The sequence below is a fragment of the Podarcis bocagei genome (genome assembly GCF_964188305.1).
Source record: "Podarcis bocagei genome assembly, chromosome: 15".
Taxonomy (NCBI): domain Eukaryota; kingdom Metazoa; phylum Chordata; class Lepidosauria; order Squamata; family Lacertidae; genus Podarcis; species Podarcis bocagei.
The window spans coordinates 31,540,124-31,561,566 of NC_138141.1; the positions used below are offsets into that span (position 1 = coordinate 31,540,124).

Below are 21,443 nucleotides of genomic sequence, written 5' to 3' on the forward strand. Positions count from 1 at the left end.
GCTTTCCCAAGGCAACTCTACAATTCCTTCCATCCCTACAATTCTATGGTTCTATGAAATCCTGCAACACATCAGCTCTGCTGAAAAATCCATTTAATAGACAAAACCACACAATTGACTGTTTTCCCGGCTGCTGACACCTAGTCCATTTCAAGCCCACAGGTTTTCCCCTGAAGAATCCTGGGAACCGTGGCTTATCATCCCACAAAATTTCAATTCCCAGCAGCCTTAGCAAACTACAGTTCTCAGGGTTCTTTTAGAGGGCAAGACGTGCGCTTGAAACGCATGCCTTCCCTCTGTCTTCCTTGATTTTCTCCCCGCTTTACCTCCAAGAGCTGGACTGCTCCTTCGTGCTCCTTCCTTGCTTCAGCCTGGGCCTGAAGACAAGAGGAGAAGAAAAAAGAGGTTAAGGGGTCACCAATCCTATTCCTTGAGGTCTTGGGTGCCTAACACACCTGTCAGTCAACATGACCAACCACCAGGGAATTATGGAAGTAGAAGACCATAGTTTAGCCACCCCTGCTTTAATCAGGAGGTTACTAGCACATGAAAGAGCTCTCTCAAGGGTGCACTAACCAAGAAGAGAAGGATGCAAGCGGTCTCCCTGGTGGATCTCTCACCTGCTGCAGTTGCCTGACTTCCTCCTGTTTCTTCTGCAAGGCCTGCAGGGCCCTCTCATGCTCCTGTTCCAGCTGCTGCCTTCGTTCCGCAACATCTCTCATGTGCTGGGGAAACCAGAAGTGCATGAGCGCAGAGCTGAGTGATGATGACCCTTCCAAGCACCCCAGGGTTTTCCTTCCAGGCTATGGGGACCCTCTTCTCAAGAAGGGGGGTATAGCAGCTTCTGACAACTGAGAGGCAGCCCATGCCATCCAGACAAAAGAAAAACATCTTTTGGCCCATGGAGGGAAAAGAGTATCTTTTTTTAAAAAAAATGTGGTTTCACTTACAGTACAGTTTCTGTTTGCTTAGAAGGTCTGCATGGGATTAAGACAGGGAGTAAGAGACCTCCAGCTGTGCAGACTTCCCTGTACGTTTATCTCTACGCTGACTTCTATTTCTTTGATGTCTGGACTGATGCATTTTAGGTTGCATCCTGTTTACAACTTCCTGCCCCTTCTCTCACACTTCTCTCTGGGATTTGAGGTCCCCTTGGATGTATCCCCTGAGAACAAAGGGGCAAACCTGGTACCTTTGTTTCTCCAACTAATTAGTTAGCCAATATAGAACAATATTTAAAACATCTATTTGAATACAGATGATAAAAACAGCACAGCGCTATTAAAAAAACCACACCAGTCAGTTCCCAAGGGACAGTTGGAATAAAATGGTCTTCGCCTGCCAGCAAGGAGGGACACAGTCTGGCTTCTCTAGGGTGGAGTTTGAAAGCTTGGAAGCAGCAAGAAGGTCCTCTCTCATGTTCCTACTAAGTATGCCTGTGAAGGTGGTGGGATTGAGAGAAGGGCCTCCCCTGCAGATCGCAGAGCCCAGACAGGTTTGTAAGGGATAATGTGGTCCTTCAAATAGCCTGGGCCTAAGCTGTGTAGGGCTTTACTCAGACTGTCCATAAAAGGGCATTCCACTTCCCTGCTACAAATCCCTGAAACAGAAGCCACTTCTCCATTCCTGATTCCAGCTCCCTTTTTCAACACAAGCACAGCCAGCCAGAATAAGGAGCTGGCGTCTACATACACACACATCCTACCAATTTTTGAACTGGGAACCAGGAGCCCGTTTCCCAAATCTGCCTCCTCTGTTATCCCAGCTTCCTAACAAGGATGCTCAGGGCAGAGAGCTGCTCAAAGAGATGCCCCTTTCCAATCACAACCCTGGATCTGACCAACCTTCAGCGCCTGCCCGAGACTCTCCAGCCTGTTCTGGAGCTCCTGGGTTTTCTGGAGAGCAGAATCCCGTTCCTCAGTCACCACAGCCACCTGCAACCTCAAGTCAGCATTTTCAGATTCAACCTGCCCAGGGAGAGAAGGAAGGTTGCTCAGCAGCAAAGCACATGCATCCTGCATTGCATGAGGTCGGACTAGATGGTCCTTGATGTCCCTTCTAACTCTACAGTTCTATGACCCCATTATTCTGCTGTCCCAACTTCAAGCCCCTGCTTGAAGCCCCTGCCTGAAAAATTATTTTCTTCTGTCTGCCCTGAACTTACTGTGGAACAATTTCCATTTCAGTTGCACTGAAAGTTCCCAGTTTGGGGTTACCCCCAAGCTTGCTTGCACTCCCTCAATGGTTATCAGGCATTGGTGGGGGGAAAGATCCCTACGTACCTTTTCTGTCCACTCCAATTGCCCATGAAGCAGAGTGTTCTCCTCACACAGCCGGACATTATTGCTTTGCACCTCCTGCAGTTGGATTTCCTGCACAGGGACAAAAAACCAGATTTTTCTGGGGAATAAAAGAAGATTTGCCTCCTTTGGGAATTTGTAGGAACAGGTGGAGGTGACCAAGGGACAGGAGCAGGCACAATCCATTCTTTAATTGCAGGAAAAGGAAACGTGTGGCCCTCTGTGTGTTGTTGCACTACAACTCCCTTCATCCATAACTCTCCATATGCTACTGGACTACAATTCCCACCATCCATAACACTTTGCATGCTGTTGGCTGATCTGCCTCTCAAAATTTGGCCTTGGAGGTTAGCGTGGGGGCGGAGATGCACCTCTGAAAGTGCTTCTGGGTGCGGGATGCTACTCACGAGCTCTGCACATCTCTTGTGCTTCTTCCTCACTTCATGTTCAAGGTTTTCACATTGTTTCCGCTTTCTTCTGAGCTCAGACTCCTACCGGAAAAAGGGGGGAGGAAAGGAGATGAGGTGCGGAAACCGGCTAGGCCAGATTCACCACCACCACCCCACGCATTCCATGCCAGGGCATCATAGTTCCACGCAGATTTGAAACCCCGAAAGATGTTGCCCATTGACTGTTCCCCGTTCCCAGAAACTCCCCCCAACTGACTTTTACCATTCTTGTGGCAGTAGTGGGATTCTTATACTTTGCCAACTGCTTAGAAGCTAGATTCAAGGTAACAGCAAGGGGAACCCACCAATTGCTGGATCTGCCGTTTGGTCTCGGGAGAAGTTGCGACCCCCTTCTTCACAGGGAGGGTTTCATACCCATCATGCCCTTGTGCCAGAGGATGGGCTCTGGGGCCCCTCTGCAAAGGAGAGAAATCTCAGCCAGACTCAACGAGGAAGTGGGGCCACTGGCAACCATCCATTCTGCAGCCAAAGGGCTCCCCTTAACAGATAAAGCTCTACATGGTGAAGAACCTGGTGGTGGTGGTGGTGGTTGTTATTTAATGTATTCATAGTCTACCTTTCTCCCAAGTGGGGTTCAAGGCAGCTTCCAACATTTAAAAGCATCATTATAAAATGTGAAGCAATAAAAACAAACTTGCTAAAAGCAAAGGCATCAAAACACATCCAGAACCAGAAATTAAAATCCAGTTTGCCCTGACAGCAGCCCAGGAGCCAGTCACAATCTCTCAGCCTAACCTACCTCGCAGGGTTGTCATAGGGATAAAATGGAGCTGGGAGAACAATGCACGCCACCTTGAGCTCCTTGGAGGAAAGGTGGGATATAAAGGTAATGAATACATAAAGGTGCTCCCCTGGAGTACCATCTTATAGGTAGTCTGTGTGGACACTGAGAGCAGGATCCTGGAACAGATTGGTTGTACAAGAGAAGAGGATCCTGTTCCAGGATCCTGCTCTCAATGTCCACACCCCTCTGAGGTTAGGTTGGGTGGGTATCAGGGACATCTTTGAAAGTGGTACCTAACCACCCCACCCCCACCCCAAATAGGGCTGTATCTAATGTTATAGCCATGCTCAGTGTAGATCAATTGAACTAATGGACATGACTAACTCAGGTTCATTTATTTCTGGATTGTATACACTCTCAGGTGTATATACATACATTGCATTGGTATTCTATATGATGAGTGATATAGAAATTCTTGCAAATAAATAAATAAATGAAGGGGTCTACCCTGAGTAGAGCATTGACAGCTATAACTCCATGCAAACTTTCCCAGCTGGCTGAGGGATAAAGCTAAGTCTCTCTTATGCACTGGCATAGTGTAGTGGCTAAGGAATTGAGCTATGTGCTTATGTTATGTATTCATAAAAAGGCTCTTAGAGCAGCTTACAAATGCCAATGGTTGTTACAATCTAAAAGACACAATACAAAAAGAAAAGGGATTCAGAGGGAAGGGAAAAACACTTTGTTAAGGCAAGCCTATCCAGATATGTAGAATGTTGATGTGTATTTTAATCTCTTTCTAGGGTTCTGTTGAATTTTATTATCTTTCAATTAATAGCATTGTAGCATTGGACATAACTGCTAACACACACACACACACACACACACACACACACACACACAATGCAAGAATCACACCTAAATAATCCCTGACAGATGGCTATCCAAATGTTTTCACCTACTTATATTTATTGATCAGTTTAGTATTTGTTGCAAACCGCATGGAGGGTTGGTTACAATCAAGATGTATATAAATTCTGCTAAATAAATAAAATAAATGGGCAATGCCAGGACTGAACCTGCAGACCCTTCTGCATGAAAAAAATGGGGTTGCCCTGCCGCTTCTCTAATCTAAAGCTCTGATCTGGGCTAGGAGCAGCAGCAAAGGCCCCGATTCTGCCAGGGACCTGATGGAGAAGCAAGTCAAAGGCGAGCAAAGCCCTTGGTAGCTGCAGGGGAGAGGGTAACCCAGAGTCAAAACTGGAGTTGCAGTGCGTTTCCTTGTTATTGCTGCTGCTGTTGTTTTGCTGCTGTTGTTATGCCCTACCTTTCCCCCCAGACCACGTCCTCAATACAAAACACAGTTAAAAACATCATAGCGCTATTAAAAGTTTCTTCCACCCACCCCACCCATCGAACGCCTGGAAACCGCCCCTCTCTGACTCCCGCCTCCTCCCGGTGGCTACGAAAAGCACTCTGCAAACGCTCAGAGGACTCCATGATGACGTCCCACGGCACTGAAAGTCCGGCAGAATCCTGCGCAGGGAGCCGGCCCGCAAGGCCAGGAGGGCCGGCTGCAGCCACCCTCCTCCCTCCGGGGTCCTTTTCCAGCCCCATCTCCCCTCCCTGCTGGACCAAGCGGGCGCTGAGGCCTGGCCCGCCGGACAGCGCCGGGCTCCTACCTGCTGCTCCCAATTTCAGCACCACGGAGAGCTCCGAGCTGGCTCGGCCTCGGCTGGGCGGGTTGGTCGGCTGGGCTGAACCACTTCGCCGCCAAGGGAGGGGGAGGAGGAGCCGCTCTCGGGAGGCTGCAAGCGGGAGGGTGGGCATCCGCGTTTCCTCCCACCCCTCCGCCGGCAGTGGGACATCCCGGCCCTGCGGGTCCGGGCTGGGGTTGGAAAGGGCCGCCCGAGGGCATCAGAGGAGCTAGTAGGCGAGGTTGGCAGCCCTTTCCCCACCCCACAACGAAACCTCCCTCCCTTGTTAGCATTCGCACGTTCTTCAAGCGGCTTCACGTGTCTCAGAGTTCCCAGGCATACCGAGCGACCACGATAGCATTTTTAGAGTCTACCTTAGGGCAAAGCAATGATGAAATCTAACTGTTCTTCATGGTTTCGTGTGTAAATTGCCTTGAGGCGGTGGTTTAATAAATTAATTGTAATAAGAATGATAAATTCCTGCTCTTGTTGTAATAATGATCACCACGTTTAGATTTATGCAAGACAGAGACCTGATGAGGGTACCTTTTGTTTTAATACTGGGCAGCCTTTGTTTTACTCAGAGTACACCAGCTGAAATTAATGGGCCTAACTTTGTCATGTTCATTAATTTCAGTACATCTGCTCTGAGTAAAACTTAGTCGAAAAGCACCCGCTGGATCTAGCAGTTCAGGGCAGAAGCCACAACTACATAAAAACTCAGGGAGGTTCAGCTGGCACCTTCATTATACAGTACACCTTTAGGCGCCAGGCAAAAACGTTCCTCTTTAACCAGGCTTTGGGCTGACTGACATCCAACGCCCTTTTAAAATGTGTTGGGGATGGGGGGGATTATTGTGTTGTTTTTGTTTTGTTTTTATTATGTATTATATGTTTTTACATTGTGATTTTATCTTGTGAACTGCCTGAGACCTGTGGGTATAGGGCGGTATACAAATTCAATTAATTAATCGTCCAACGTTCATTGCATGCTTGATGTACATGCTTGATGTATGTCCCCCTGCAAGAAACCTGGCCAAATGTCTTATTTACAACGCAAACCAGAAAGGACGTGCACTTGCATCTAATGTGATAATAACGAGCGGGACTTAACAATAAGCACAGAAGTTTGAAGTGCAAGTCTATAAGCAGTTTACCTTCCTCACTGCCTCCACTGCAGAGGACAGCACATTTCGCTGCCGTGAGACCCTTGAAGGAGAAAAGCCATTTGAGCAGGCCGGCAGGGCTGGTGCAGGGGACCCCATGCCCATGACTGATGCCAAGGAAGCGTCCCCTGACCCCTGGCTGTGAGAGCCCAGGGATGCCTTGAAATTCTTCAGGGCAATCTGCCTCTGTAGACGCAGCACCTCCTTCTGCGACTCTCGGAGCAGGTGGCAGAAGTCCAGGAGGGGGAGGCAAGGAGAAGAAGCTTCCTAGGAAGACACAAACCATCACCATCACCTATAGGGTTGCTTCCAGATTTGAAGAAATATCAGCTGGTTAATCAGTTTCTCAATGAAGATGGGAATATAATAAGAGATTGCTGCATCAGGCCAATGGCCCATCTAGTCTGGCTTCCTGTTCTCACAGTGACCAGCCAGATGCCCATTGTGGGAAACCAGCAACCAGGATCCAGACACAAGAGCAACTCTCCCCTCCTGTGGTTTCCAGCAACTGGTAATTGGTGGAGGCAGAGCATTGATATTGGAGCTAATAGCCATAAAAACTCTCTCCTCCATGAATGTGTCTAATCCTCTTTCAAAAGTGTCTAGGTCGTTGGCTATCCCTGCCTCCAGTGGGAGGGAGTTCCATAGTTTAACCACAGACTGCATGAAGAAGTACTTTATTAGTCCTGAATCTTCCCACGTCCAACTTCATTGGGTGCCCACAAGTTCTAGTGTTACGAGGGAGGAAGAAAAACCTTTCTCAATCCACTTTCTCCATGGTATGCATAATTTTAAAAAGCTTCTACGTCACCTCTTACTCGCCTTTTCTCTAAACTAAAAAGTCCCAAATGCTGCAACTTTTCTTCATAGGGGAGTCACTCCATCCCTTGGTCATTCAGGTGGCCTTTTTCTCATACGGGTGGCCCTTTTCCAATATCCTTTTCGAGGTGAGGCGACCAGAACTCCACACAGTACAATAAGCATCCCTCTCCAAATTAAAGGACTGTAAAGGCAGCGCTTGCTGCCTGCTGTTCGGTACTTTGTATAAAAATCATTTCAAACAGAATTAACCCTTTTTAAAGGAATTAAGTCAAGTTTGGGGAAAGGGTAGGGTATCTTTTTTTGTATGCAGAAAGCCCAATCCTGACAGCATCTCTCTACAAAGGGCTGCCAAGTCCCCTGGTCTGAAACCGCAGAGAGCTGCTTTCTGAACCATTTTTGGCCCAACTTTCCGGGGGCCTCCATGCACCAGGCTGCTTTCCGCACACACTTTCCGCACCCCTCTGCAAACCCAAGATATCTCTGCATGGAACCTTCACCTTTCCCGACGTGATTTTGGCCTGCAGGTCTTGGCATTCCTGCTGCAGGGCGTTGATCTGCTTGTCCTTTGCCAGCAGCACACTGGCTTGCTCGCGCAGGTCCATAGCCCGCTGGCGGGCCAGTGCTTTCTTGCAGAGTCCCGCACAGGAACCCTTCACCGCAACCGGGGTGTTGACCTGCAGCAGAAAGAAAACAAGGCAGTGGAGCAGACTACCTGGGAAGGTGTTGGGTTCTCCTTTGTTCGAGGCTTTTAAGCAGGGTTTGGAATCTGTTGGGGATTCTCTAGCTGTAATGAAGGGGGTTAGGCTAGATGACCCCTGAGGTACCTTCCCACTCTGCCATGCTATGATTCTAGATACGGGCACAAGAGGCTGCCTTTTACTAAACCAAATCCCTGGTCCACCTGCCTCAATGTTTTCTACACCAGTGGTGGGGGATGTCTGTCACAAGGCACATTCTTCTCACACTTACTACTTTGAGGTTGGCTTCCTGGAGCTTTCGGGCCCTTTCCTCCAGGCGCTTGGCGATTACGGCCAGCTCAGCATTTTTCCTCTTCAGGTGCCTCACTTTCTCCTGAGTCTCTGGGAAGCAGCTCTTGTGCTGAGAGAGGGGAAGTGGAAAGGGGTGGGAAGGAAGGAAGGAAGGAAGGAAGGAAGGAAGGAAGGAAGGAAGGAAAGAAAGAAAGAAAGAAAGAAAGAAAGAAAGAAAGAAAGAAAGAAAGAAAGAAAGAAAGAAAGAAAGAAAGAGGTTTGAGTCCTCTGCAGTAATTGCTGGGCTGGCCCTGCCACGAGGCAGAGGTTGCAGACCCTTAGCCTGTGTAGCTCATTGACCCTGGCTGGCAGCGACTCTCCAGGGTTTCAGACATTCCCAGCCCCTGCAAAGCAGATGTTCTACCACTGGGCTAAGATTCCAGTCCTCATGGTTCAAGGAAGCTGCCTTAAACTGAGTTGGGTGACAGGTCTGACCCAGTACAGTGGTACCTCGGGTTAAGAACTTAATTCGTTCTGGTGGTCTGTTCTTAACCTGAAACTGTTCTTAACCTGAGACACCACTTTAGCTAATGGGGCCTCCCGCTGCCGCTGCGCTGCCACCACACAATTTCTGTTCTCATCCTGAAGCAAAGTTCTTAACCCAAGATACTATTTCTGGGTTAGTGGAGTCTGTAACCTGAAGTGTCTGTAACCCGAGGTACCACTGTATTGTCTACACTGACAGGCAGCAGCTCCCAGCTGAGTGAGCCTAAGGAGCATAGATGGTGTTTCCTTCTGGCCCTGCCCACCATGGACCTAAGCCCATCCCACAGTCATCTGGTGACCCCTGACAGATTACGTGTGACCCCCAACTGGAAGAAAGCTTGCTATAAAGTGGGGTGAAAGTATTTTAAGTCAGAAAATGAGGAAGATCTGGACTGTGGGATTCCAGCCAGCCAGGAGGAAGTTCTCCTAAACATGCCTGGTGGCTCCCAGATGTTTAGGACAAGAGATCCCATCATCCTCGGCATCACATGGCCATGCTGGCTTGGGCTGATGGGAGCTGTAGTCCAACAACCTCTGGAAGGCACTAGGTTGGGGAAGACTGGTGTTGCCTGATCTCGTTGGAAGGTTTCCTGCTCCCAAGCTCTTCCTCACCAGCAGGCTGTTCTCCTTCTTCAGGGCGGCACAGCGGGACTGCAGCTCCTCCAGCGCTGTAAGGAGGACTTGGTTCTGACGCAGGAGGCAGCGGTAACTCACACCGTACTGGAAAGTGAGAGAGAGAGTGTGTGGCAGACATGTTTTAGAAAGATCTCTTGAATGTACTTTTGCTTCAGTCTTTTAGCCACACCCCCTCTTTTAGCCACAACCACATCTTTAGCCACACCCCAATTCATTTGGCCACACCCCTTTCTCTAACCACACCCCTTTTCTTCAGCCACACCCCTCTTCCTTTGGCCACACCCATTTCACACTGAGACAGGGAACCTTTTTTACCCTGGACTTTGACACCTGACAATGATATACATATTTTAGGACCTGCCTTATTCTTGTGACTCTAATACGTCTTAAAATGTTTTTAGTGTTGACTTTTAGAATTGCTGAGACCTTTTGCTGAAGGGCATTTAATAAATCAAAGGAACAACACCCAGTAACTGTCCTGTTGTCAAACGTCAGATTGATGCAGAATTTATTTTTCCAGTTTTCCAGTTTATTGTTCATTTAACAAAATGTATTTACTGTTTCCTTGAACAAATGACCTCTAAACAGTTTGCCCCCCAAAATTCTGTCTTTATTTATTTTTTCTTGTTACAAAATTGTATGTGCATAAATAATAAAACAGCTGTTGCCTGTCTAAACTTGAGGTTCCACCCAGATCTTGTTAGCACAGCAGGTTTATTAAACAGGCTACTGAATGATCTTCAATTCAAGCACCTAACAGCTGGTAATCCAAGGGAAGAGAAGCAGATCAGAATCTGGGCAGTGGCTGAGAGAACAGCACAGAATTAATCCACCCTGCTAGAATGCAAGACAGACATATATGAATTCCAGTATGGCACCTGGCTCCAAGCTAATGCGTTCCAGATGTGTTGGACTACAACTCCCATCATCCTTGCCTTGCACCAAGTCAGATCATCAATCCACCTAATCCAGTTTTGTCTACACTGACTAGCAGTGGCTCTCCAGAGTTACAGGCAGTAGACATTCCCAGTCCTACATGGAGATTTCATTGAGGTTTGAACCTGGGACCTTCTGCATGCAAAGCAGATCTTCTGCCACTGAGTGACAGGTATTTCCCCACAATGACCGGGGCTGATGGGAACTGGAGTCCAGAACCTCTGGAGGATCATGGTGGGGAGGCTGCTGTAAGATTCTGCTTACTGTTGTAATCCGGTGGCAAACTGAAAAGAAATAAGAAAACCCCATACAGAGAAGAGTGAAAGGAGTTATGAGAGCCATCTTCAAATATCTGAGCGGACATCACAGAGAAGATGGAGCAAGCTTGCTTTCTGCTGCTCCCGAGTGGAGGACCCAAACTGATGGATTCCAATTGCAAACAGGAAATTCATATGTGGTGGGAATGTAGAGAAATTTTTAAAAAATTGGGAAATGATATATAATGAATTGAAGAAAATGTTTAAAATGACATTTGTAAAAAAAAAAAAAAAAAACCAGAAGCATTTTTGTTAGGGATTGTAGGACAAGACATGCCAAGGAAAACAAAGAATTTATTTATGTATGCAACAACAGCGGCAAGAGTCTTGATAGCACAAGGATGGAAGAATGAGGAAACCCCGACAAAAGAACAGTGGCAAGAGAAATTGGTGAACTACGCAGAACTGGCTAAATTGACATACAAACTGTGAGATAAGGACAACTGTGACTTTAAAGAAGAACGGGAACTTTTCACACGTTACTTAAAAAGACAACAAAATGAATTGGACTACTTGGCAGGTTTTGAATAAACATACACAAATTTATTGATTGATAACATGGTAGACAGATAATGTAAGGATTTGTATAATTTTATAACATGCAGAGAATAATATGTGCTGATAAATCAGAGAGAAGGAGCTGAGGGAAGTCTCTGGGGGAGGGGAGGGTGGGTTTGAAGGGGTGGGGGGAAAGGGGGGGATTGAATATGATATGTTTTGATATGTTGTTATGTTGAAATTGCTAATAAAACGGTTTAAAAAAACAAAACACAATTGCAAACAGGAGATCATGACTAAACATTGGGAAGACGTTTCTGATGGTAAGAGCAGTTCCACCGTGGAGCAAACTCCCTCGCTAGGTGTTGGACTCTCCTTCATTGGAATTTTTTAAGCAGACGGATGGTCATCTGGCAGGGATCCTTGGGCTTCAGTTCCTGTGTTGCAGGGGATTGGACTAGTTGACCATTGGGGATCCCTTCCAATTCTAAGATTCTATTACCTTTACAGTGGTACCTCAGGTTAAGTACTTAATTTGTTCCGGAGGTCCGTTCTTAACCTGAAACTATTCTTAACCTGAAGCACCACTTTAGCTAATGGGGCCTCCTGCTGCTGCCGCTACGCCAGAGCACGATTTCTGTTCTTATCCTGAAGCAAAGTTCTTAACCTGAAGCACTATTTCTGGGTTAGCGGAGTGTGTAACCTGAAGCGTATGTAACCTGAAGCGTATGTAACCCGAGGTACCACTGTATTAAACAAAAAACCAAAAACCCAGCAGCTGCCTCGAATGATGGGAAATAATGTGCCACTCCAGGAAAGGCTGCACTATTTGCCATTTGCAACTTCTCTCCTGCACTTAACTGCCTCTTTGAATTCTTTTTAAACTGGTGAGAGACGATCTTCCTGTGAAATGACCGAGTGCTTTCAAAAGCATCTCCGGCGCTCAAGGTCGAACCTCACCGAACGAAAACTAATTGGCGCAGGCTCCTGTGACAGGACGGACCATTTGATTCCGGGAAGCGGTGACACCAGAAGGCATCTCGAGGATAATGACTCGAAGTGACAGGCGCAGACTACAAATCTGGCGCAAACGTTTAACGAGGAGGGCAAGGTAACCTTTGAAAGTGGAGCAGGGCCTCCGTGGAAACGCAGCGGGTCTATCTGGGTTGCGCAAGGCAGAGAGCTCAAGCGGCTCATCCTTGCCCTCAGATCCTCAACTACGAAGGGAGAAACTGAGGGAGAAGGGGAAAGTTTGAGTTGGTTCACATTTAAGGGCGGGCCTACCTAATTCACAGATATGTCGAGTGAGAAACATCCTTTCTTCAAAATGTGCACTTATCTGCATTTTGCAAGGCAGCTCTCCAGCCAAGAAATGTGTCCCCAAATGCACTTATTTTATGCACGCTGGGGCAAGAGGGAGAGTTGTTTTCTCCTCACAGAGCTACAATTCCTAGCAACCTTTCAAAACTCAAGTTCCTGGGATTCTTTGGAGGAAAGTAACGTGTTCTCCATGTATGGTGTGAATATAATCTTTTCCCAAGCCATGTAAGCCCATGATTCCCAAAGTGGGGCGGGGGGGGGTGTTACCTAGGGGGCTAAACCTGGGATCTTCTGCATACAATTCGGCATGATCCCTATCTACCGTGCTCCGTCCTACTTAACATCACTTTTGACCGCGTCTCACCGATATGCCTTCATTAGAACTAGGTTCAATGTTTTTCCAACAAATGTCCTGAGACATAGATTCACTAAGGGCCAAGTCCCTTCAAAGTGTGCTTGTGATATGAAAACATCTGAATCTCTACAGCATGTCATGTTTATCTGCCCTATGTACAGTTCAGCTCGTGCTAGTATACTAAACTCCATAATTCAGCCTATGGCTGACAAACCAGTAGACCTACAGCTTGCCTGGGTTCTTCAAGATGTGGATCCTTATATTACCCTACAGGTTGCTAAATTCCTAACAGCCGTCCTCTCGTACAAGAGACAGAATGGAATGTTAGCCGATTATTGATAGTTATAAGAATTTTCTATAATGACATCAGATATTGATTTTAGCGTAGTGCCTAAATCTTAATCTTAAATTTTTCTTTTGATTTGCTAATATCTGTCCTTGTGAGCTGTGAATTGTGTTATATTATTGGTGGCTTGTACGAGTCCACTGTTTTATTTGTTTTATTTGTTTTGTTTTGTTGTGCTGTCCTTTATGATGGGCGTAAAGCCGAATAAACATTTTCGTTTCGTTTTGTTTCGTTTCTGCATACAAGCCAGATGCTCTACACGTTGAGCCATGTGCTCCCTTCCTCTAAAACCAATGTAAGATGCTAGTTCTCAATGTCCTGCGGAAAAGACTGAAATAAATAGAAGCTCCTTGTGCAAAATCAGAGCATTGATCCAGCTAGCTCAGGATTGCCTACACTGGCTGCCAGCACCTCTCTCTGAGGTTTTACGTAAGGGACATTCCCAGTCCTAACTGGAGACGCTGGGGCCTGAACCTGGGACCTTCTGCATGCAAAGCAGGTTCTGTACCCACTGAGCTAGAGTCCCTTCCTACTCCTGTGGCAATGTTGGACAGGATCCTCCCCCCCCCCCATATTCCTGGCTGATAGAGAACAGGTGTTTGAGTGTTGCAAATCTGAAAAACAACAACTCGTTTTAGTTTCCTTTATCCCATAAGGTCCAGGTAGATCAGATCAAGGGGATGCATCTAACCCAACATCCAGCTTCTCTACCTCTGGGTAGACCACAAGCAATGCCTTCTCCTGCTGCTATTCCTCCACAATTACTATTGAGGGATAGGTTGTCTCAGAAGCTGCTTCCATACAGCCATCATGACTCACAGCAGCTGGCAGGCCTCTCCTCCACGAACTCGCCTAATCTCCTTTCGTATATTGCCACATCTTGTAGCAAGGAGTTCCACATTGCTCAAACCCCACAAATGGTCATATCAGCACAGCAGCTATCATAATAGCAGTTGGGATACCATCTGCAGAGTGGCTAGGTATCAGGGGTGAGGAACATCTGTGGCCCTCCAGATGTTGTAGGACTATAATTCCCAACATCTGTGAAAATTGGGACATACTGCCTTCATGGAAAGTGTTATGTCCAAAACACCAGGAGAAGGGCAGCAGGATTGGAGACGGCTGGTAGATAAACACACATCAATAACTTATTTATTTATTTATTTGGTAAAAATTTATATGCCACTGGATTGTAAAAGAGAAACAAACAAATTAAAGGATAAAATTATCAATAGAAAATATAACAGCAATAATCTAAAACTTTCAGAAAGTTAAAATGACAACTGACAGATCAGAACTACACCAGCTTTCTAAATATCTGGGTAGGAGGCATCTCTAAACAAGATTTTTTTTTATCAGGCACCAAAAAATAGTACAGTGAAGATATCTGTTTGCTATCACTAAGCAGGGAGTTCCAAAGTGTAGGTGCTGCCACACTAAAAGTTGTGTCTTTGGTGTCTCCATTTGTATCATACAGCACCTTGAGATGATTGAGTAGAAGGCAATTAATAAATTAGTGATAATATTATCTCCTTGATATAACCAAAGGCACAGGCAAAACAGCTTTGACTCGGGTCTCCTTGATTGAGCATCGTCAGACAAATAAGTAGGCTCAGTAGCCACAACCAGAAAGGCAGTTCTGAGAATTTTAATGCTCAAGGGAGACACACAAACGCAATTGCTTGTTCCCACCATTTCCCTAGAAAATGAGGTCAAATCACCTCTCCTCCCTTCTTTCCCTCAGATTTGCAACACCCAGAAGCACTGAAATGTACACTGCTTTAAGGCTTACCTTCTCTGCAAGCATATCTTAAGAGAAGCTCCAACACACACACACCCCCCTACCTCCCGGCTCCCATCATCAACCCAGCCTGTATTATATAAGCTGAAGAAATGAAGAAATCTGAAACAGTGGCAGACACCCCCCACCCCACACACATTCCCTAAAAAAGAATAAAATAAAAATCTTCAGCTTTACGCCAGAAACTTCACACTACAGTGGTACCTCGGGTTAAATACTTAATTCGTTCTGGAGGTCCGTTCTTAACCTGAAACTGTTGTTAACCTGAAGCACCACTTTAGCTAATGGGGCCTCCCGCTGCTGCCGCACCGCTGGAGCACGATTTCTGTTCTCATCGTGAAGCAAAATTCTTAACCTGAAGCACTATTTCTGGGTTAGCGGAGTCTGTAACCTGAAGCGTATGTAACCTGAAGCGTATGTAACCTGAGGTACCACTGCATTGAAAGTGGGATCCTATAGAGCTTAACCACCCTAATACCATCACACCATGATGAGTAGAGTTAATACACACACAAAAAAAGGATGACCAGCGTGGCCCTCAGGAGAAGGCAGCTTCCCATTTAAAGTCTTTTCTCCAGAACCAGGACGACTGGAATCTTACTTAGTTCTCAGCTCACTGGCAGAGCAGCTGCTTTGCATGCAGAAGACCTCAGCTTCCATCCCCAGCATCTCCAGGTAAGCCTGGGGGTGTCCCCTGCCTGGAATTCTGGAGAGCTGCTGCCAGTCAGTGTAGACAATGCTGAGCCAAGCATCTAGCATCTTCCTATATCATACCCTCCAACATTTATCTGATGAAAATAGGGATGTCCCTATTTATCTGATGAAAATAGGGATGTTTACTATTTATACCCCACACATCTTACAGGGTTGCCCCAGCCACTCTGAGCAGTTTCCAACAGATATAAAGACATAATAAAACATTAAACACTAAAAAAAACCTTCCCTATACAGGGCTGTTTTCAAATATCTTCTAAAGTTTGTATAGTTAACTTATCTCCTTCGCTCAGGAGGTCTCATAACTCCATATCCTCCAACATTTCTCCAATGAAAATAGGGACATCCTAAGGAAAAGTGGGACATTTTGGGATCAAATCAGAAACCAGGACGGTTTCTCTAAATCAGGGACGTCCCTGGAAAATAGGGACACGGAGTGTCTGCTACTACTTCTATTACTTTTACTATTTATACCCTGCCCATCTGACTAGATTGCCCCAGCCACTCTGGGCAGCTTCCAACATTAAGCATTTAAAAAACTGCCTTCAGCTGGTTCAGATGTCTCCATACCCTCCAACATTTCTCTGATGAAAATAAGGAGGTCCAGTGGAAAAGTGGGACATTCTGGGATCAAATCAGAAACTGGGATGGCTTCTGTAAATCTGGGACTGTCCCTGGAAAATAGGGACACTTGGAAGGTCTGCTATGTGCCTTCGTCCAGTTTGGCCCCATTCAAGCAACCCCTGGGATATGGAAGAGTGAAAGAACTTCCCCCAAAATGAGACTTGGCAGCAGTCCAGAGAGGGGGTGGCTGACGCCTGCTCCTAAGACCAGAGGTCCTCAAAACCTGTGGCAAGGTTACCCCCTCCCTGGACCTTCTAGAAGACCAGTTTTTCAGCAGTAAAAATAGTCATTTTTCCCTGGATTTGTATTGGGTGTGTGTGTGAAGACTTTAACATAATAAGAATCAGACATCTGGGGAGGTGGGGTGCTCTTCCCATACAGCTGATAGTCTTCCTTGCAAGATCACCCCATTCTAAGGTGAGGGAGAAGCATCTTCTGTTCTGGAAAGCGCAACGCAGGCCCTGCCTCCTTCGCTGTGACGCAGGGATGCAGCGGGAAGGAACCAGCCCAATTTCTCCCAAAAAAACAGGACCCGGTGGAGCGGAGATTTTGCCAGCCGGCAGGGTGAAAGAACAGGCTGTCATCTCTTTGCCTCTCCATGGTGGAGAATGGAAGCTTGGCTGTATAGCGTTGCAGAACTGCAACAGCCGCAGGAGGAGCTTGGCCTGAGAGAGGAAGATTCTTGGTTCTGTCCAAACTCCCCATTGCAAAGGGGCGAAGTCACCAGTGAATGATGAAAAGGGCACTAAGAAGAAGAGCCAAGGGCCCATCGAATCCAGCATCCTGTTCTCACAGCAGCGAACCAGACGCATCTTCTGGGAAACTAGCAAGCAGGATTCCAGCGCAAGAGCCCTCTCCCCTCCTGTGTTTTCCAGCAACTGGTATTCAGAAGCATCACTGCCTCCGACTGTGAAGGCAGAGAAGAGCCACCGTGGCTAGTAGCCACAGACACCCTTTCCTCATTTTGGACAGCTTGGAAACCATTCCTTAGTTGTGATTCCTGCTTTGCAGGGGGTTGGACTAGATGGCCACTTGGGTCCCTTCCAACTCTATAATGCTATGAATCAAATTCATGACGGAAGCTGCTGATGGCTCTTAGCCACGTCGGCTGTGTACTCCTTCCACTGTCAGAAGCAGCAGCAGCAGCAGCAACAGCAACTTCTTAAATTTATACACCACCTTTTCTTCCAAGGATCTCAAGGTTTTGCCCATGGCTCTTCCCCTCCTCCTTTTACCCTCACAACACCCCTGTGAGGTGGGTTAGGCTGAGAGATGCTGACTAGCCCAGGCAAGGGTCATCCAGTGAGCTTCCTGGCCAAATGGCATATCGAAGCCTTGCCTCTCCCGGGATTTCAAAGTGGGGAGGGGTTGCTGCTGCCCTCAGTTTCCTGCTTGGGGGGTCTGGGAGCAGAAGCCTCTGGTTGGCTGCTGTGCCAGACTAGATGAGCCTCTTTGGGGCCTGATCCAGACACCATGATCTTAATTTATTTCAGAGAAGAGCCCAACCTTCAGGTGGATCCCTTAATTTATTCTTAAGCTGTAGCTCAGTGTTAGAGCACCTGCTCTGCATGCAGAATGTCTCCGATTCAAACCTTGGCTCCTGGTCTTTTTTTAAAAAAATGGGGGGGAGTTCAGGAAAGACCCTTCTCTGCCCTAGAGACCCCCAGAGTGTTGCTGCCCCTCATAAACAACTTGGGGGTCTCTCAAATGCTGAAAGGGCAGGACAACGGTTTTGACTGGGGGAGGGCAAGGCCCCATCCCTCCCTAACAATCTAGCAGCATCGTGGCAACCACAAAGAAAAACTTCAGGCAACAACCAAAAGGAAGTGTTGTATAATGGTTATAGGTATGTGGAACATCAGACATTGCCTTATAGTCAGCCCATCTAGTTCAGTATTGTCGACACTGACTGGCAGTGCCTCTCTAGGGTTGCAAACAGGGGGCCTATCTAGAAATACAACAGATTGAAACTGGGGCCTTCTACGTGTCTAGCAGATGCTCTGCCACTGAGCTGTGGCCCATCCTCAGCCAGGTCCATCTAGCTCAGCACTGCCAACACTGACCGGCAGCAACTCTCCAGGGTTTCAGCCAGGGGATATTTCCAGCCTTATCTGGAGACACCACTGGGGATTGAACCTGGGACCTTCTGCATGCGAGGCAGATGATCTGCCACTGAGCTACACATCCAGAGCTGCAAAGGGACCCTGTTTGGCACCTCAACTTGACCAGCTGGCCTTAAACCAGCCACTGTCCTCTGAGGACTCTGTGCCCCAAGTTCCATTAGCAGATAGTAAGATAACTTCAGAAGGTGGCAGACTCTCCTTCACTGGAGGTTTCCTAGCAGAGGTTGGACAAGGATTCTTTAGCTGTGATTCTGACTTTGCAAGGGGTTGGGATCCCACCCAACTCTACAATTCCATGACTCTTAAGATCATCAGCTGCCTTCTATCAAAGACAGGTGCTGCAGCGGTTATTGAGATAATGGAGGACAAACATGCGAGTGGTAAACTTGCAAAGAGGTCCATAGAAGCTGCCAGCCTCACCCCCCTCCAAAAAAAATACTAGTCCATAAGGTCATTTATAGAAACATGAATCATTTCAACACCAACAGCTGGGGGGGGGGCAGGAACATTATAGCCTTATGCACAAACCCTGGCTATTTGCTTGCCCCAGACCAGTTATTACTAGGCTAGTATGGGTGGTTATTCACAAACCTGTTTGGACACTTAGCAGGTCTGGGATAGTCACCATGGTGCCACCCAGAAGCTGTGAGCCCCTCCTACCATCACATCTGACCATTGGTCCTGCTGGCTGGGGCTGACGAGTGCTTGGAGTCCAATGATACCTAGCTATGGCCAGCTCAGAAATAAAAAGAGCCCAGGTGAAAGGTCTGTCCGGTGCAGCACTCTGTTCTCACAGTAGCCACAAAGATGCCTATTCTGGAAAGCCCACAAGTAGGAGATGTGGGGCTGAGCCCACAAATGGCTGATGGCCACAATGGCCATGTTCTGCCTCCACAGTCAGAGGCAGCAATTGCTTCTGAATAGCAATTGATGGAAACCACAGGAGGGGGGAAGGCTCAGGTTTTGCTTGCAGGTTTCCCATTTGGTTGGCCACTGTGAGAACAGGATGCTGGAGTAGATGGGACACTGGCCAAATCCAGAAGTCCCTTCTTAGGTTCCTATTTGGCCGCCAGCAACTGGGATTCACAGGTATACTGTCTCTGGAGATGGGTGTTCCACTGAGGCAGCATGGCTTGCAGATTTCTCCTTTGCTTCCACGGAAGAGAAGGGAGCCCAGAACCACAGAGCCCTCAACCAAGAGCTTCTTACTGCTTGGCTGTGAACCCCAGTTGGGAAGCGTGGGGAGGGGGCGTCTGCCTTTTCAACAGGGTTTTTAGAACCGTCAGTGTCTCTGCAGCTCAGCTACAACGTGGGGAAAACATGGTTCCTCCTTCATGGCTGTGAAGAAGGAGACTTTACTGCATCCCTCGTTCGTCAGCTACAGGTTTGTGGGGAGAAAGATATTCCTGATAGGGAATCTATCTATCTGTCTAGGTGATCTCTGAGTTAAATGCAAGCCATTCATTTAATTTAAAAATAATAATAATATGGGTGATCTCTGAATTAAATGCATACCAGTAATTTCATTTTTTTTAAAAAATGGGTGATCTCTGAGTTAAATGCATGCCAATAAGTTCATTTAAAAATGGCATGATTTTAATTTGGCAGCCTGGTCATGAAAATCAAGAGTCCATCAAGGGAGTGAATAAAGAAGAGACTGTCTGTGGAAACCAAGATGCAAAGCTTCGTCACCAGCCAGATCCTTTAAGGATATTCAAAGGAAAATACATAATAATAATAATAATAATAATAATAATAATAATAATAATAATGATGATGATGATAATGCAACAGCCTCCTCTTCTTCCTCTTTGCCTCCCAGCACCTGGCATGAAGGTATACTGCCCTGGGATCAGGAGGTAAATCCTCCGTGAATTTGTCTAACCCTTGGGGGAGGCAATCTAAGCAAGCAACTACCAGCACATCTAACTATTCCAGTGCATTCCCAAGACATAGCTGGATGTTATCACTCCGTAGGCATGTCAAAGACCCAGTAACCTGTTTCCAATGCTGGACAGCCAGGTGCTTACGGAACGCGACCCTCCCCGGGTTTCTCGCTGGCTTCAGGAACATAGAGATAGACTGCCTTGGAAGAAGGAGGCTCTTCCATGGATCCTAAAAGAATCACAACGCTGGACCCTCCTTCCCAAATGCCGGCTGATCTTACCTGGGGTGATGCGGGCACCTGGCAGTGCCCGAGCGCGGCGCTTTCCGGGGGGGCTTGCTCCGAGGACCCCCAGCTTGGGACCTCCTCGTCCTCCTCCTCCTCCTGGAGGGCTGCCCTCACGCCTTCCCCCCTGCCAGCACCCCCGCTGCCCGGCATGGCTCCCTGCTGGCTCTCTGCAGAGGGCTCCTCCCGCCTCTTCATCCCTTTGGGTGTCGGGGAGACAGCGGCAGCACCCAAGGGACCAATCCGGGGGTGTCTGATGCTGCTGCCAGGATTGGACCAGGGGGCTCCACCAGCCGCTTGCTGGGGGGCATCACAACTGAACAGGCATCCCTGGGCGGCCCTTTCACTGCAGGGATGGCGAGAGAGGACTGGCCAGCCGGAGATGCTGGCGAGCGGCTCTTGCCTGGCGCGGGCTTAGCATAGGAGGAAGGCGGAGGAGGAGGGAGGAGGAAGGACGAGGCGGAGGCGGGGGCTGGCGCCTCCCCGCCCCTCGCCGCATACAAAAGGAGATGCAGGCAGCGAATCCGGCTGGCTAGGGCGGGCGCTGCTGTCATCAGGCGGGGATATGGGGGGGCGGGGGTCCCCCCCCTCCAAAGAGGCAGCTGGGCCCGATCCTGGCTCAGAAGAAGGACTGAGGGTGGGGAGGGAGCCGCCGCCCCCTCCCCTTCCCCGATCTGCAATAGTAGTAATAATCGGAATTTTTTTTGAGAGAGAGAGAGACGGGGTGGGGGGTGAAAGAGAGAGAGACTCCCCTCGGCCTCGGAGATGCAGCGATGGAGCCAGCCCTCCAATAAGCAAAGCGCTCTCAGGCTGTTTCCATGGAAATGGTGCTTCGGTGACGGGGAGGGAGACGAGTGCGGTGGGTGCTGCCTGCCTATTGATTCGAGGTTAGGAATTGGGGGTGGGGTGG

General features: G+C 47.8%; 1 protein-coding gene across 5 annotated transcripts in view; it reads right to left on the reverse strand.

Moving 5' to 3' along the window:
* TSPOAP1 (TSPO associated protein 1) overlaps window positions 1-21,238 on the reverse strand; it is a 57,007-nt gene extending 35,769 nt beyond the window's left edge. For 3 of the 5 annotated variants that reach the window (XM_081172835.1, XM_081172834.1, XM_081172833.1), the window contains exons 1-11: window positions 20,531-21,235; window positions 9,306-9,413; window positions 8,149-8,277; window positions 7,677-7,853; window positions 6,349-6,624; window positions 3,055-3,165; window positions 2,708-2,791; window positions 2,283-2,372; window positions 1,845-1,967; window positions 621-725; window positions 327-377 (exon numbers count right to left, since the gene is read on the reverse strand). In XM_081172835.1, coding sequence (XP_081028961.1) covers window positions 327-377; window positions 621-725; window positions 1,845-1,967; window positions 2,283-2,372; window positions 2,708-2,791; window positions 3,055-3,165; window positions 6,349-6,624; window positions 7,677-7,853; window positions 8,149-8,277; window positions 9,306-9,413; window positions 20,531-20,731 — 1,455 coding nt within the window. In that variant the 5' untranslated portion in view covers window positions 20,732-21,235. Of the gene's footprint in view, window positions 1-326; window positions 378-620; window positions 726-1,844; window positions 1,968-2,282; window positions 2,373-2,707; window positions 2,792-3,054; window positions 3,166-6,348; window positions 6,625-7,676; window positions 7,854-8,148; window positions 8,278-9,305; window positions 9,414-20,530 lie in introns of all 5 variants that reach the window. The other 2 variants (XM_081172837.1, XM_081172836.1) reach the window with 2 other exon arrangements.
* Between the last annotated feature and the right edge of the window lie 205 nt (window positions 21,239-21,443).